Source organism: Solanum lycopersicum, chromosome 12 (assembly GCF_036512215.1).
Source record: "Solanum lycopersicum chromosome 12, SLM_r2.1".
Lineage (NCBI taxonomy): Eukaryota > Viridiplantae > Streptophyta > Magnoliopsida > Solanales > Solanaceae > Solanum > Solanum lycopersicum.
Genome location: NC_090811.1, coordinates 64,893,019 through 64,907,194, shown reverse-complemented (window position 1 = coordinate 64,907,194; position 14,176 = coordinate 64,893,019). Strand labels below are relative to the sequence as shown.

Here is a 14,176-nt window from a genome sequence, read left to right as displayed (position 1 = left end):
TCATAAGAATGGTCTTATGGACAAAAATGGGTTGGTCCAAATTGGGCTTTTATTTATCCACATAGGAAGGGAAAAAAGACCCATAACCCAACAATTCTCCCCCTCACGACTATGTGGAGGAGACCGCCATCCCGGCGACCATGCAACAATCTTCAAACTTCCCTCTTGGCAAAGCTTTAGTCATCATATCGGAACCATTGTCATTTGTATGAATCTTTTCAAGCTCAAGCAACTTAGAATCCAACACATCTCGAATCCAATGGTATCTTACATCAATGTGTTTAGACTGACCATGGAACGTAGAATTCTTGCCAAGATGTATAGCACTTTGACTGTCACAATAAAGCACATACCTCTCTTGAGCACAACCAAGTTCCCCCAAGAATCTCTTCATCCAAAGCAATTCTTTACAAGCTTCAACGACAACAATAAGCTCAGCTTCTGTAGTAGACAGAGCAACACATTTTTGCAACCTAGATTGCCAAGACACAGCTCCCCCTGCAAAAGTAACCAAGTACCCTGAAGTAGTCTTGCGAGTATCAACATCACCAGCCATGTCTGAATCAGTATAACCACAAAGAATAGGCTTCCCTATACCAAAACACAAACTCAGACTAGAAGTGCCAAAAGATATCTCATAACCCACTTCACAGCATTCCAATGTTCTCTTCACGGATTAGAAAGAAAACGACTAACAACTCCAACAGCGTGAGCAATATCCGGTTTATACAAACCATCGCATACATCAAACTACCAACAGCTGAAGCATAATGAACTTTCTTCATATCTTCCTTCTCATCATCACTAGAAGGACACTGTTTCGTGCTCAATTTGAAGTGCATAGCTAAAGGTGTACTGACAACCTTAGCTTTGTCCATGCTGAATCTGCGAAGTACTTTCTAAATGTACTTTTCTTATGATAATACCAATTTCTTGGCCTTTCTATCACGGACAATCTGCCTGCCAAGAATCTGCCTTGCTGGTCCTAAGTCTTTCATAGCAAAAGACTTACTCAACTCTTGCTTCAACTTCTGAATCCTGCAAGTATTATGACCAACAACAAGCATGTCATCAACATAAAGCAACACAATAATAAAGTCACCATCAGAGAACTTTTGCACAAAAACACAATGGTCTGAAGAAGTCTTCTTGAAGCCCTGCTGACTCATAAAACAACCAAACTTCCTGTACCACTGCCTGGGAGCTTGTTTCAAACCATACAAGCTCTTCTTCAATTTGCAAACATAATTCTCTTTACCCTTGACTTCAAAACCTTCCGGTTGCTCCATATAAATTTCTTCATCTAAGTCACCATGGAGGAAAGCAGTTTTAACATCCATTTGCTCAACCTCTAAATCTAGACTTGCAGCCAAGCCTAGAACCACACGAATGGATGACATCTTCACAACTGGAGAGAATATCTCATCAAAATCAACTCCCTTTTTCTGATTAAATCCCTTGACAACTAATCTAGCTTTGTACCGTGGAACTGTATTACCATCTTCATGTTTCACCCGAAAAACCCACCTGTTTTTCAAAGCTTTTCTGTCTTTAGGTAACTTAACCAAATCAAAGGTATGATTATCATGCAGAGATTTAATCTCATCTTCCATAGCATCAAACCACCTTTCTTTTTCTTCACTTTCCATGGCCTCATCAAGACTCTCAGGTTCTTCCCCGTCAGTCAAGAGTACATACTCATTGGGAGAATAACGAGATGAAGGAGTTCTCTCTCTACTAAATCGTCTGAGAGAACTCTCTGGAGCATCTATAATTGGTTGTTGGACAACCACATCATCTTGCACTAGAGCATCAACAACATCATGCCGGTCATTCTGAACATGATCACCATCTTCATTATCAACTTGATTTTCATCATTATGAAGATTTTCTTCCGGTGCAATAGTCAAAGGAACTGGATCAACATCAACTAAGCTCTCACTAGTCTGAAAATCAGCCTTGTCAGCTTTGTCAAAATCTTCAATTGTTTGGTCTTCAAAGAACACAACATCACGGCTTCTAACAAGTTTCTTCTCAACAGGATCATAGAAACGATAGCCAAATTCATCTTGACCATAACCAATGAAGATACACTGCCTAGTTTTAACATCCAACTTTGACCTTTCATCCTTAGGAACATGTACAAAGACTTTACACCCAAAGACTCTAAGATGATCATAAGAAACATTCTTACTAGTCCAAACTCTGTCAGGGACATCACCATCTAAAGCAACAGCAGGAGATAAATTGATAACATAAGCAGCAGTATTAAGTGCTTCTGCCCAAAAGGAATCTGACAGCTTAGCATCTGAAAGCATACATCTAACCCTCTCAACTAGAGTTCTGTTCATCCTCTCTGCTAAACCATTTAACTGAGGAGTCTTTGGAGGAGTTTTCTGATGCCTAATACCCTGCTCTCTGCAATATCTATTAAAAGGACCAATATACTCACCACCATTATCTGAGCGGATGCATTTCAATGTCTTCCCTGTTTGTCTTTCAACCAAGGCCTGAAAACCCTTGAACACATCAAGTACTTGATCCTTGGACTTCAAAGAAAATACCCAGAGTTTGCGAGAATGATCATCAATAAAAGTCACAAAGTAAAGTGCACCACCATGAGATCTTACCTTAAAAGGACCACACAAATCAGAATGTACCAACTCCAACAAATCGAGCTTTCTTGAAGGCGGATGACTCTGAAAAGAAACTCTTTTCTGTTTACCGGCTAAGCAATGAACACATTTCTTCAACTTTGCTTGTTTCACTCCAGAAAGCAAATTTTTCTTAGCCAAACTATCAATCCCCTTCTCGCTCATATGACTCAGCCTTCTATGCCATAACTCTGATGAAGTATCATTCTCCACCAAATTTACTGAGTCTCTGGACATGGAGCCCTAAAATACATACAAGTTAGACAACTTGTCACCACGGGCCACAACCATCAAACCTCTAGTAAGCTTCCACTGGCCAGCACCAAGTGTATTAACATAACCCTCATCATCAAGATATCCCACAGAAATCAAATTCAAGCGAACATCTGGAGCATGCTTGACATTATTAAGAACTAGTTTGGAACCATTGTTACTTTCCAAACAAACTGTCCCAATGCCAATAACTTCAACTTCATGATTATTGCACATTTTCAACGTTCCAAAATTACCTGGAGTATAAGAAGAAAATAATTCCTTCTTTGGCGTGACATGAGAAATAGCACCAGAATCCACAAACTAGCTAGACTCATCACGAACAAGATTAATGGCATTTTCATCACAAGAAACAAGAAGATCATTATTAGCAACAACAGCAACACGATTTTCATTATCGCCTTCTCTCTTTTGTTGTCTCATATCTCTCTTGTGCTTGTAACAATATTTCATGATATGCCCATTCTTGTGGCAATAGTCACATGTAGTATTCTTGTATTTAGACTTTGACTTGCTTCTACTTTTACCTCTATCATTTTGACCTCTGGACTTGTTTCTCCCCCTATCTTCAGTAACCAAAACATCGGAGTGTGAAGCTGAAGAAGATGAGGCTTGAGATCTTCTTCTCATTTCTTCATTCAAGACACCACTCTTAGTATATTCCATGGTTACAACACCACTGGGAGCAGAATTAGTTAAAGAAACTCGAAGAGTTTCCCAAGAGTCTGGCAGAGCATTAAGAAGCCAAAGTCCCTGTATCTCATCATCAAACTTTACACCCATTCCGGACAGCTGGTCAAGAACACCCTGAAAATCATTAATATGATCAGAAATAGGAGTGCCCTCTTTATACCTGATATTCATTAATTGTTTCAATAGGAACAACTTGTTGTTGCCAGTCTTCGAAGCATAAAGTGTCTCGAGCTTGTCCCACAAACTTTTGGCATGTGTCTCATTCACAATATGATTTCTAACATTATCTTCAACCCATTGTCTAATATAGCCACAAACCTGCAGATGCTCAAATTCCCATTCTTCATCATTCAAAGACTGGGGCTTATTAGAAGCAAACACAGGTAAATGCATCTTCTTGACAAATAGAAGATCTTTCATCTTGCCTTTCCAAATATGATAGTTACTACCAGTTAAACACATCATTTTTCTCATGTTTGCCTCCATCGTTCAAACGACAATCAACAATAACCAATGCTCTGATACCACTTTGTTGGGAAAGACAAGGCACTAACAAAGAATGCCTAACAGGATAACAGCGGAAGAATACCCAAGTCTATACTTTTCCTTTTCGATTTGAACCAAGAGAAAACAAACAACCACAAGCAATATGATAGTAAGGCAGCAAGTAATTCAACCAAACAAATATAACAAGACAATAATAAGCCAATCACACAAGACACTAAGATTTACGTGGAAAACCCTTCGATGTGAAGAGTAAAAAACCACGGGACCAAAAGCTCCACTATAATCACCAAGAGTTACAATATTGTTCTCCAAAATTGGCCACAAAACAAAGTGCCAAACAACGAGCAACAACAAAATAAGATTGCACAGAATCTAGAGAATTAAAGGAGCAAAATCACCAATTTCGCAGCTACTGTTCACGACATCAAAACTGAAGTTGCAGACCACCAAATCCAACTCTGTCAGTTCCTAATCAAAGATTGAGATGAAGATAATATTCTGTCCAAAAATCAGCTCAATCGGACAAGAAACGAAGCGGGAATCACAATTTGAAGTTGGTTGTTATGGCTGGATTTTTGACTACGAATTTCTCTCTTTTTTTCTCTCTTTTGGCTGCTGAAAAACTCTCTCTAAAAAATCTGAAAATAAGACCTAAAATAGGCTTAAATTTGCCTCATAAGAATGGGCTTATGGACAAAAATGGGTTGGTCCAAATAGGGCTTTTATTTATCCACATAGGAAGGGAAAAAAGACCCATAACCCAACACATCCCGGTTCGTGTGGTATTTATGAAAGATGAGAAATAATCTAAAGAATGGGAAGAAATTGTCTTACAATAGTCTTGTTTTAAAGATGAGCCCGTGTATCTAAAAACTAGTAAAAATCACTTATCCTATGAAGATTTGAAACAAAAAACAATTTGGCTCAATATTCATACACAGTTGAAGATTTCTTTTCAATGATTCAAAATTTACTAGATCAAAAGTGTTACTTCTTATAAAAAGAATTAGTCACTTTATAGAATATCATCAAAAAGGAAAAACCTGAAGAATCAATGACCATCTCTTTTTGGGATTCTACATAGAAAATGAAGCATCAAGTCTCACTGGAGGAACATATCCAACCAAATCATCTCTCTCCTTACAAAAAGAAGTTTGTTGGTTAGAATTGGACAATAAAGACATCAAAAAACCTTTTTTTTTTGTTGAAAAAATAGCACTCACCTTGCTCTGCTCAGATCTAGAAATGTGATTAGGAATGACAACAAACAAGGGAAGAAGAAATGAGATAACATTAGCTACTTACAAGGAATTGAGAGCTAGACCACAAGACTATCTTAGGAAACTACTAAACCACCAGATTAAGTCTTCATCATTGAAATGGAAGAAGTAGAAAATTGAGTGAAAGAAATGAAGAAATAAATACAAAAATATACCTCTACAAGCTAAGCAAGAATGATATTAGACCCACAACAAATGGGGAAGGAAGGTAGAATTCCACAAAGCTCCAAGCAGCAATATGGGGGACAAGGAAGAGGATCACAAATTTATGAGCTCTTATTTTTTAGGATTTCTTTATTAATACCTAAAGGTTCATTTTAATGGGATGAGCTTTTTATTTTTGGGCTAATACTATTTTTGAATTGGCCCATTCTTCTACATACTTTATTAATGAATAAAAATTGTTTGATACTTCAAATTAATTTTCATAAAAAAAATCAAATGCTTATAAATTGTTAACATAATTTAGAAAAGATGTTTTATAATAATGCAAGATATCCAAATTAAATATAGATCAAAAAATTATATTAAAATCAATATTTTTAAACACTTCTTGAAACCAATCAAACTCATATTTAATGCAACATCTATGCATGAAATTAATATGAATATATTATATTTAATTTATATCATATTTAGGTCCTTTAACATATTCTAATCATGATTTTTAAGTTTGAAGCTTTTAAAATTGTGGTTAATTTAGAATTAATAGTTATAATTACACTTGAATTTATTAATTTGCATGCACATGTAAATATATTTTTTTAGATATTATTCAGCTTATAACAAAATAAATATATCTGAATTCAGACATGTTTGCATGCAAGTTATTTTTAACCTTGTCAAATAATTTCAATAGTTTAAAATGACTTGAGAGTAGGTTTAACCAACTTTTACGTCAATTCAATCAGACTCTAAGTAAAACTATATATATGCGTAAATTCATAACAATAGTTCGACACAATCCTCAACTTCAATTATATAAATTTACTTTGAAGGAGGAACAATATTTTTGTGTAAGATTGTCTCTTTAAAAGAGACTTAAGTGTTTGATTATAAAAAATAGGGATATTATTATTACATTTTCCTAGGAATACACTGTTTAAGTCTTCTTTGTTAAGAAAAGTTTCGCTCCAAAGTGGGACTTTTCTATACAAACCTTTATTAATCAACCCCACTCATTTTTATTAAATTCAGCTTAAGTTCTCTTTAAAGAGGATGTGGTTTAAAAGTTTAAAAAATTGATTTTACTTTGTTAGACCCACAAATTAAAACTTGTTCAACTAGACAAACTTATGTACTAGTAAAAATTATCATCATTTCATAATTTATTCTACACTATTTCTCTCTTTCTCTTTTACATGAGACAGTAGTAGTTGAGTGGTTGATTCTATTCCTTGGAAAACTTAATTCTTATGTCTTTCAATATCCCACTGCACCACTCTAGTAATTTTGTTTGATTTATGAGTTTTTCTACCTCAAACTTGTGCAATCCCATAGGTTATTTAATGTTTTTGCTTATCATCTTTTGTGCACTTTCTCATCTTGTTCAATATCAACAACCTCTCATTTTCAATATATGAATCAATTTCTTGCATTTTGTATTTGTCTCTTCATGTTCCGTTGTAACCTTATTATTTAATTTCTATTTTTCTTGGTTGTGTTTAATTTGCTTTCAATATTATTTACACGAAGAACATCATCTAAATTTCTTTTCCCCAATTCTCAAACAAAACACACATCTTTATCTCTTTGCAATAAGTAAACCATATTTATAACAATCATGTTCTTAGCATCTACATAGAATGAACCATAATATCCAATTCAATGTGGCGAAAAGCAGAATTTGTATTATAAATCATATCATCCACTTTGATAGTCATCTCAAAAGTGAGATGTGGCACCTACATTGGACTTCATCAGTCAACACTTTTTAGACGTTCCATGTAATTAGCTTTGGAAAGAATGTTCTTGATTTGGTATCTCCGGTCTTAATAGAAAAGTTAAACATGAATCCACTATTAAGACTAGAGTCATCAGAACAATTATTCTTCTCAAAGTCAAATGCATGAAATAACTAAAAAAATGTTGGACTGATGAAGTTAAGTCCATGTTAATGTCTCTTCTCACTTATGGATGACTAATAGCATGAATGACATGGTTTATTTTGTCAATTTTGTTTTGTCCACATTGAATTAGATCGTGTTGATTATGGATAACTTTATGAAGATGCCAAGAATATTACTCCTCATAATAAATACGATTTATTATTTTAGAGACAGAGATACGTTCTGTTTCAGAATTGGAAAAAAAGGTCTAAACGTTATTCTTCGTGCAAATGATATTGGAAAGGAAATTGAACATACTCAAGAAATTCAAAAAAGGGATAAAGAAACAAGGAACATTTGAAGATGCAAGAAAAATGATTCGCAAATTAGAATAAGAGGTTGTTAAAATTGAATAAGATGAGAAGTACGCGAAAAATGATGAACAAAAACATAAAGCATTTCATATAATTGCACAAAAAAAGGTAGAAAACGTCAGTGATCAAACTAAGGCAAAGAGAGCAGTGCAGTGGGATATTGAGCGACACAAGAATGAAGCTCTTCAAATGATTGAATCCACCACTCAACAGTTACTGTTTTACGTAAAAGAAGAGAAAAGTAAAACATGAAATGATGATAATGAATAATAGTATGTAAGTATCTCTAGTTGAACATGTTGTATGTTTTGGAGTCCAGCAAAGTAGGATAAATTTTCTAATTTTGCAACCATCTCCTCTTTAATAGATGTGATAAAAATGATTGGTTGATTAACCAAGATTCATATAGAAATGGGTCACTTTGGTGCGAAGCTTTTTCTATCAAAGGTGACTTTAACATTTTAGTCCTATAAAAATGTAACAATAGTATGTAGTTTGATGATTGACAAAGTATTTGATGTTTTACGAAGTAAACTATGTTTAATTGTTTATCATCATCAAAAAAGGAGAAATTGTTTGGAAATAGGTGAACATATAAATAGTTTAGATGATTAATAAACTTAACGTGGTTCACATGAATGCAGACAACATGTATAGATATGAGATATTGCAGCAAAGAAGAAACTGATAAATTTCATAAATAAAGGAGCGAAAAAATGAACAACTAAAATAAAGAAGCAAAAAAGGATAAACTTATAGTCCAAAGAGGAATCAACGTTCCTAATTGGATGAAACTCCTCTAGTAGTCTTGACCATGACATATTTGGTAAGCATATATAATGCAAAAATAATAAATCATGAAGATTTTACTAATATCGAACATGAAGTTCTTTTCAAACAAATTAAAAAATAAAATAAGACTTAAAACTTAAAATAAATGATTTAGGATGATAACTGATATACAATATAAAATACATACATTTAGTTGTTGTAAAGTCTTCATATGTGTTTTCTACCATTATTTAATCATAATTATAATCATTATGTGCTTATTACGTGTGCTTATTTGCATAAATTTTTTTTACAGCTAATAAGCTTGTTTGAAAGAAAATTTAAAGTGTTTTGGAGCTTCAAAGTCAAAATAGAGGAATGAGGAAAGTGATCAAGATTGAGTTTGAGATTCAAGAGTCAAATGGACATACAAAATACAAAGAAAATTGTGATAGTTCTACAACAAGGCTAAAAAGAAAGTCACCGGTGTCAACCGTGGCCACACTACCCATCTCGGTTCGTGTGGTATTTATGAAAGATGAGAAATAATCTTAAGAATGGGAAGAAATTGTCATACAATAGTGTTGTTTTTAAGTGAGCCCATGTATCTAAAAACTAGTAAAAATCACTTCTCCTATGAATTGAGTACCTACCAACTGACCAAACATGGTGGTTTTGCTTCAAAATTATAAACCTATGTTTTTCTCAAATGGAGGAAATTCAAAACAAGAGTTCGTATGGTTATTGTTCAAGCAATCATAAAAGAGATCTTATATATGCTCAAATGGAGGAAATTTATGAGACAACAGATATTGAGGTCCGTGGTAGATTTCAACTATAATATAACACATTAAGTATCTAACTCAGTTTTGTCATGTGAAACTTCAACATGTTTTCAGAGAGGAATTTCATTAGCAAATTAAATTACTAATGTAGCCTTTGAAAGGGTTGAAAGACAATGTTTTTTCCACCTTCTGTGAACTTCCAAGCAAAGAAAGAAAGATTATTAACTTAGAAAAACCGTTAATACCTAATTTGAGAATACAACCTAGAGAAATAAAGCAAAATGACAACATAGAGGAACACTATTTCATTATTACATGATATTAAACAATAGTATATACCATGAAAATGGGGGTTTCACAAGATTTGAAACAAAAAAACAATTTCGCTCAATATTCATACACAATTGATGATTTCTTTTTAATTATTCAAAATTTACTAGATCAAAAATGTTACTTCTTTTTTTATAAAAGGAATTAGTCACTTTATAGGATATCATCAGAAAGGAAAAACCTGAATAATCAACGACCAACTCTTTTTTGGATTCCACATAGAAAATGCAGCATCAAGTTTCACTGGAGGAACATATCCAACCAAAACATCTCTCTCCTGACAAAAAGAAGTTTATTGGTTAGAATTAGACGATGAATACATCAAGGGTTTTTATTTTATTTTTTGGAAAATAACACTCACCTGGCCCTGCTCAGATCTAGAAATGTGATTAGGAATGACAACAAACAAGGGGGAAAATGAGATAACATTAGCTACTTACAAAGAATTGAGAGCCAGACCACAAGACTAGGCACCTTTACAAGAACTATCTTAGGCAACCACTACATCACCAGATTAAGTCTCCATCATTGAAATGGAGGAAGTCGGAAATTGAGGAAAAGAAATGAAGAACAAAATACAAAAACATACCTCTACAATCTAAGCAAGAATGATATTAGAAAGAAAAAGAAAAGGGGGTTAAGGACCCACAACAAATGGTGAAGGAAGGTGGAATTCCACAAAGCTCCAAGCAGCAATATGAAGGACAAGGATGAGGAGCACCAATTTATGAACCCTTATTTTTTAGGGTTTTTTTTATAAATACCTAAAGATTCATTTTAATGGGCTGGGCTATTTCTTTTTGGGTTAATCCTAGTTTTGGATTGGTCCATGCTTGTACATACTTTATTAATGAATAAAAAGATTTTGATGCTCCAAATTATTTTTTTTAAAAATAAATCAAATGCTTATAAATTTTAAACATAATTCATAAAAGATGTTTCATAATAATGCAACATATATAACTTAAATATAGATATAAAAATTATACTAAAATCAATATTTTTGTACCCTTCTTCTAACCAATCAAACTAATATTTAATGCAACATCTATGCAAGAAATTAATATGTATATATTATATTTAATTTATATCATATTTGGATCCTTTAACGTATTCTATTCACGATTTTAATTTTGAAGCTTTTGAAATTATGGTTATTTTACGATTAATAGTGATAATTATACTTGAATTTATTAATTTGCATGCACATGTAGATATATTTTTATAGATATTATTTAGCTTAAACAAAAAAGAATATATCTGAATTTAGACATGTTTACATGAAAGTTATCCCTTTTCATTATCATTACATGTCACACATTAAATCGAATCAAATAAAATTCCTAAAGTATTATTTTATGATCCAATAACTTGTGCAGATTCAATATAATTACTTATATTATTCCTCAATTTCGAATTAAACCTTCTCATAGACAAATGCTCCTTAAATAATTGCAATATAATGAAAGCAAAGATTCATGTATTTTAAATACTACGAAACAACTTCCTTTTCAACATATGACAATTTAGAGTTTTTACTACTTCCTCCATTTCAAAAAAAAATGTCTCTTTTCCTTTTTTGCAACACTTTAACTTTAAATTTCCACATGGCATGTTTAATTCCACAAGATTAAAGGGTATTTTGGTACATTTGACATAACTTTGATTTAGAACCGCAAGATTAAAAAGTCTTCTTTCTTTTCTTAAACTCCGTTCCAAATCAAACTAGGTCATTCTATTTTAAACGCAGAAAATATTAATTGTTGTGTTTTGTAATATAGTAAATTGTTTAGAGTTTAATTTCTGAGTTATTTGGCGGGGCAAATACTTAATTAAAAGAGACATTATATATACTATTTATTCTAAATTTAGGAGAAAATGGTCAAAAGCCCTCCTAATTTATATTCGGATTTTTAGCTACACATACACTTTAGCTTTGCGGGAGTCGTATCACCCACCTGAACTATTAATAATTGTAAGAATTATCTCTTTAAATATTTAGTTGACAATGTGAGTGTATTTCACTCTCAGAAAGTGAACATCAAAATCTATTACTAAAACTTTATTCTTAATATTTTTTCAATAAATATATGTAATTTTATGTTGAATAAAAGATATTTTTTCATTGATTAGTATTTTGAGTTAGTTGTATTCTGTTAGTATTTTCAGTTAGTTATAATGTTAGAAAGTTAGTTAGAGTTAGTTAGAGTTTGTTACTAAGATGTATAAATACAATATGTACAGATCATTTTGATATCAAGTTGAATATACTCAAACATTATATTTCGTCATGTTCTCTTCTCTCATCTTAAAGGTTCTCACGTGGTGAAGATCAAGGAACTTCACATGGTATCAGAGCTGGCGTAATCGACCTCATATTCCTTTGATCTTATCTCTGTTTCTCGTCTCACATCTTCTTCGTTTCACTGCTATTTTCAATTCTCCTATTTGAAAAATTCGGCATCCTCAACAATGGTGAATACTAGTTCACCTGCAGATCTGAAAATTGGAGCTTGAGTTGTGCCTACTATGTGAACAATCGATCAACATCATCCTTTGTTTCTTCAGCCCAATGATACACCAGGTAGTTCCCTAATTTCGATTAAACTAATAGGCCCTGAGAATTATGCATTATGGAGTAGCTCAATGCGAATTAGTCTGTTGGGTAAAACCAAGTTAGGATTTGTGGATGGTCGATATCCTAAGGAGAAATTTGATGTTTCTTTTCATGATTTGTGGGAGAAATGTAATGCTATAGTCCTTTCATGGATTATGAATTCTGTATGTACTGAATTACTTAGTGGAATTGTATATTCTACGAGTGCATATAAGGTGTGGACTGATCTCCAAGAAAGATTTGATAAGGTTAATAGATCTCGAATTTTCTTCCTTCATTCACAAATTTCTACGCTTACTCAAGGAATTTCTTCTGTGTTGACCTATTTTTCAAAACTAAGAGAATTATGGGCAGAATTTGATGTGTTAATGCCATGTCCTGGATGTAATTGTGTTGAGTCTAGGAAATATGTGGAACACTTCGAGTATCAATGTCTTCTTAAATTTCTTATGGGTCTCAATGAGTCTTACTCACATTCCAATAATCACATCATGATGATGCTTCCTACTCCGTCGATTAATAAGGCATACGTTATGATCATTTCTGAGGAAAGTCGAAGATCTCTGAGTTTTTCTTCTTACAGTTCTGAAATTGCTGAAGGGACAACTTTGTTTAGTGGCAAAGGAAACTCTAATGTACGCACTAACTATAAGGGGAACAATTCCTCTTACAAGGGCAGAAGCAGAAGAAGTGATCTTTACGGTGATCATTGCCATCTTACAGGTCACACAAAAGCAGTTTGTTACAAGTTAATTGGATATCCTCCAGATTATAAATTCAAGAAGAAAGCAGGGTCATACCTCAAGGACAATGACACTAGCAAGGGCAATCCTAATGCAGGTAGTCATACTGATAGTAGTGATAGTGGAAATCAGTTTGGATGTCCATCTGCCAATTTTGCAGGATCTTCTCACATGTCCAAAGGTTCTACTGATGCATTTGGTGCTATTCCTCAATTTACTGAGCAAAAATACAACCAAATCTTTACAATGCTTAATTCAGAAAATTTTGAAGCTGCTCATGTAGCCTTGACAGCAGGTATGATCCCTTGTACTACTATCACTGCATATGATGTTAAGCGGATAGTGGATTCTGGTGCTTCTAATCATATGGTTAGCTCAGTTGCTCTTTTATCCCACAATACAACAGTAAACAAGAATGGTCTAGGAAAATTTCATCTGCCTAGTGGTAATGTAGTTAATGTAACTCACACAGGGTCATCATGTCTCTTTCCTGGTCAAGAGATAATCAATGTCATGCATATTCCTGAGTTCAAATACAATTTGTTGTCTGTTTCTCAACTGACAAAGGAGCTCAAGTGTGATGTATTATTCTATCCTGATTTTTGTATTCTTCAGTATCTCTCAAGTGGCAAGGTGAAGGGGATTGGTAGAGAAGAAAGTGGCTTGTGTGTGTTCCAATCAAGTCATAAGAAAGCATTTACAGCAAATGTTGTTATTGCTGTAGCTACTAGTGCTTGTCCTTCATCACTTGGAGTTTCGTCTATAGACTCTGATAGCTATAGTATGAATCTTTGGCACAGGAGGTTGGGTCACACCTCCTCTGCCACTATAAGGAAGTTGTTTTGTCCTACTTCTACACATTGAGACAAATGTATCAAGAGTTATAATGTTTGTCCTTTAGCAAAACAAACTAGACTGCCTTTTCCATAAAGCACTACCACATCTTATTGTTGTTTTCAATTAGTTCATGGTGATGTTTGGAGTCCTTATAGAGTTCCTACTTATAATGGAAAAAAATACTTTCTTACTCTTGTTGATAATTATTCTCGATATACTTGGTTGTTTCTACTATCTTCTAAAGCTGAAGTTGTTGTTATTGTT

The 14,176-nt window shown here is 33.4% G+C and overlaps 1 protein-coding gene across 1 annotated transcript in view; it reads left to right on the top strand.

Annotated features, from left to right (window-relative positions):
• Window positions 1-12,361: 12,361 nt before the first annotated feature.
• Window positions 12,362-14,176, top strand: part of LOC138340521 (uncharacterized) — a 2,529-nt gene continuing 714 nt past the window's right edge. The window contains exon 1 of the mRNA XM_069292249.1: window positions 12,362-13,878. Within this exon, the coding sequence (XP_069148350.1) occupies window positions 12,362-13,878 (1,517 nt within the window). The remainder of the gene's footprint in view (window positions 13,879-14,176) is intronic.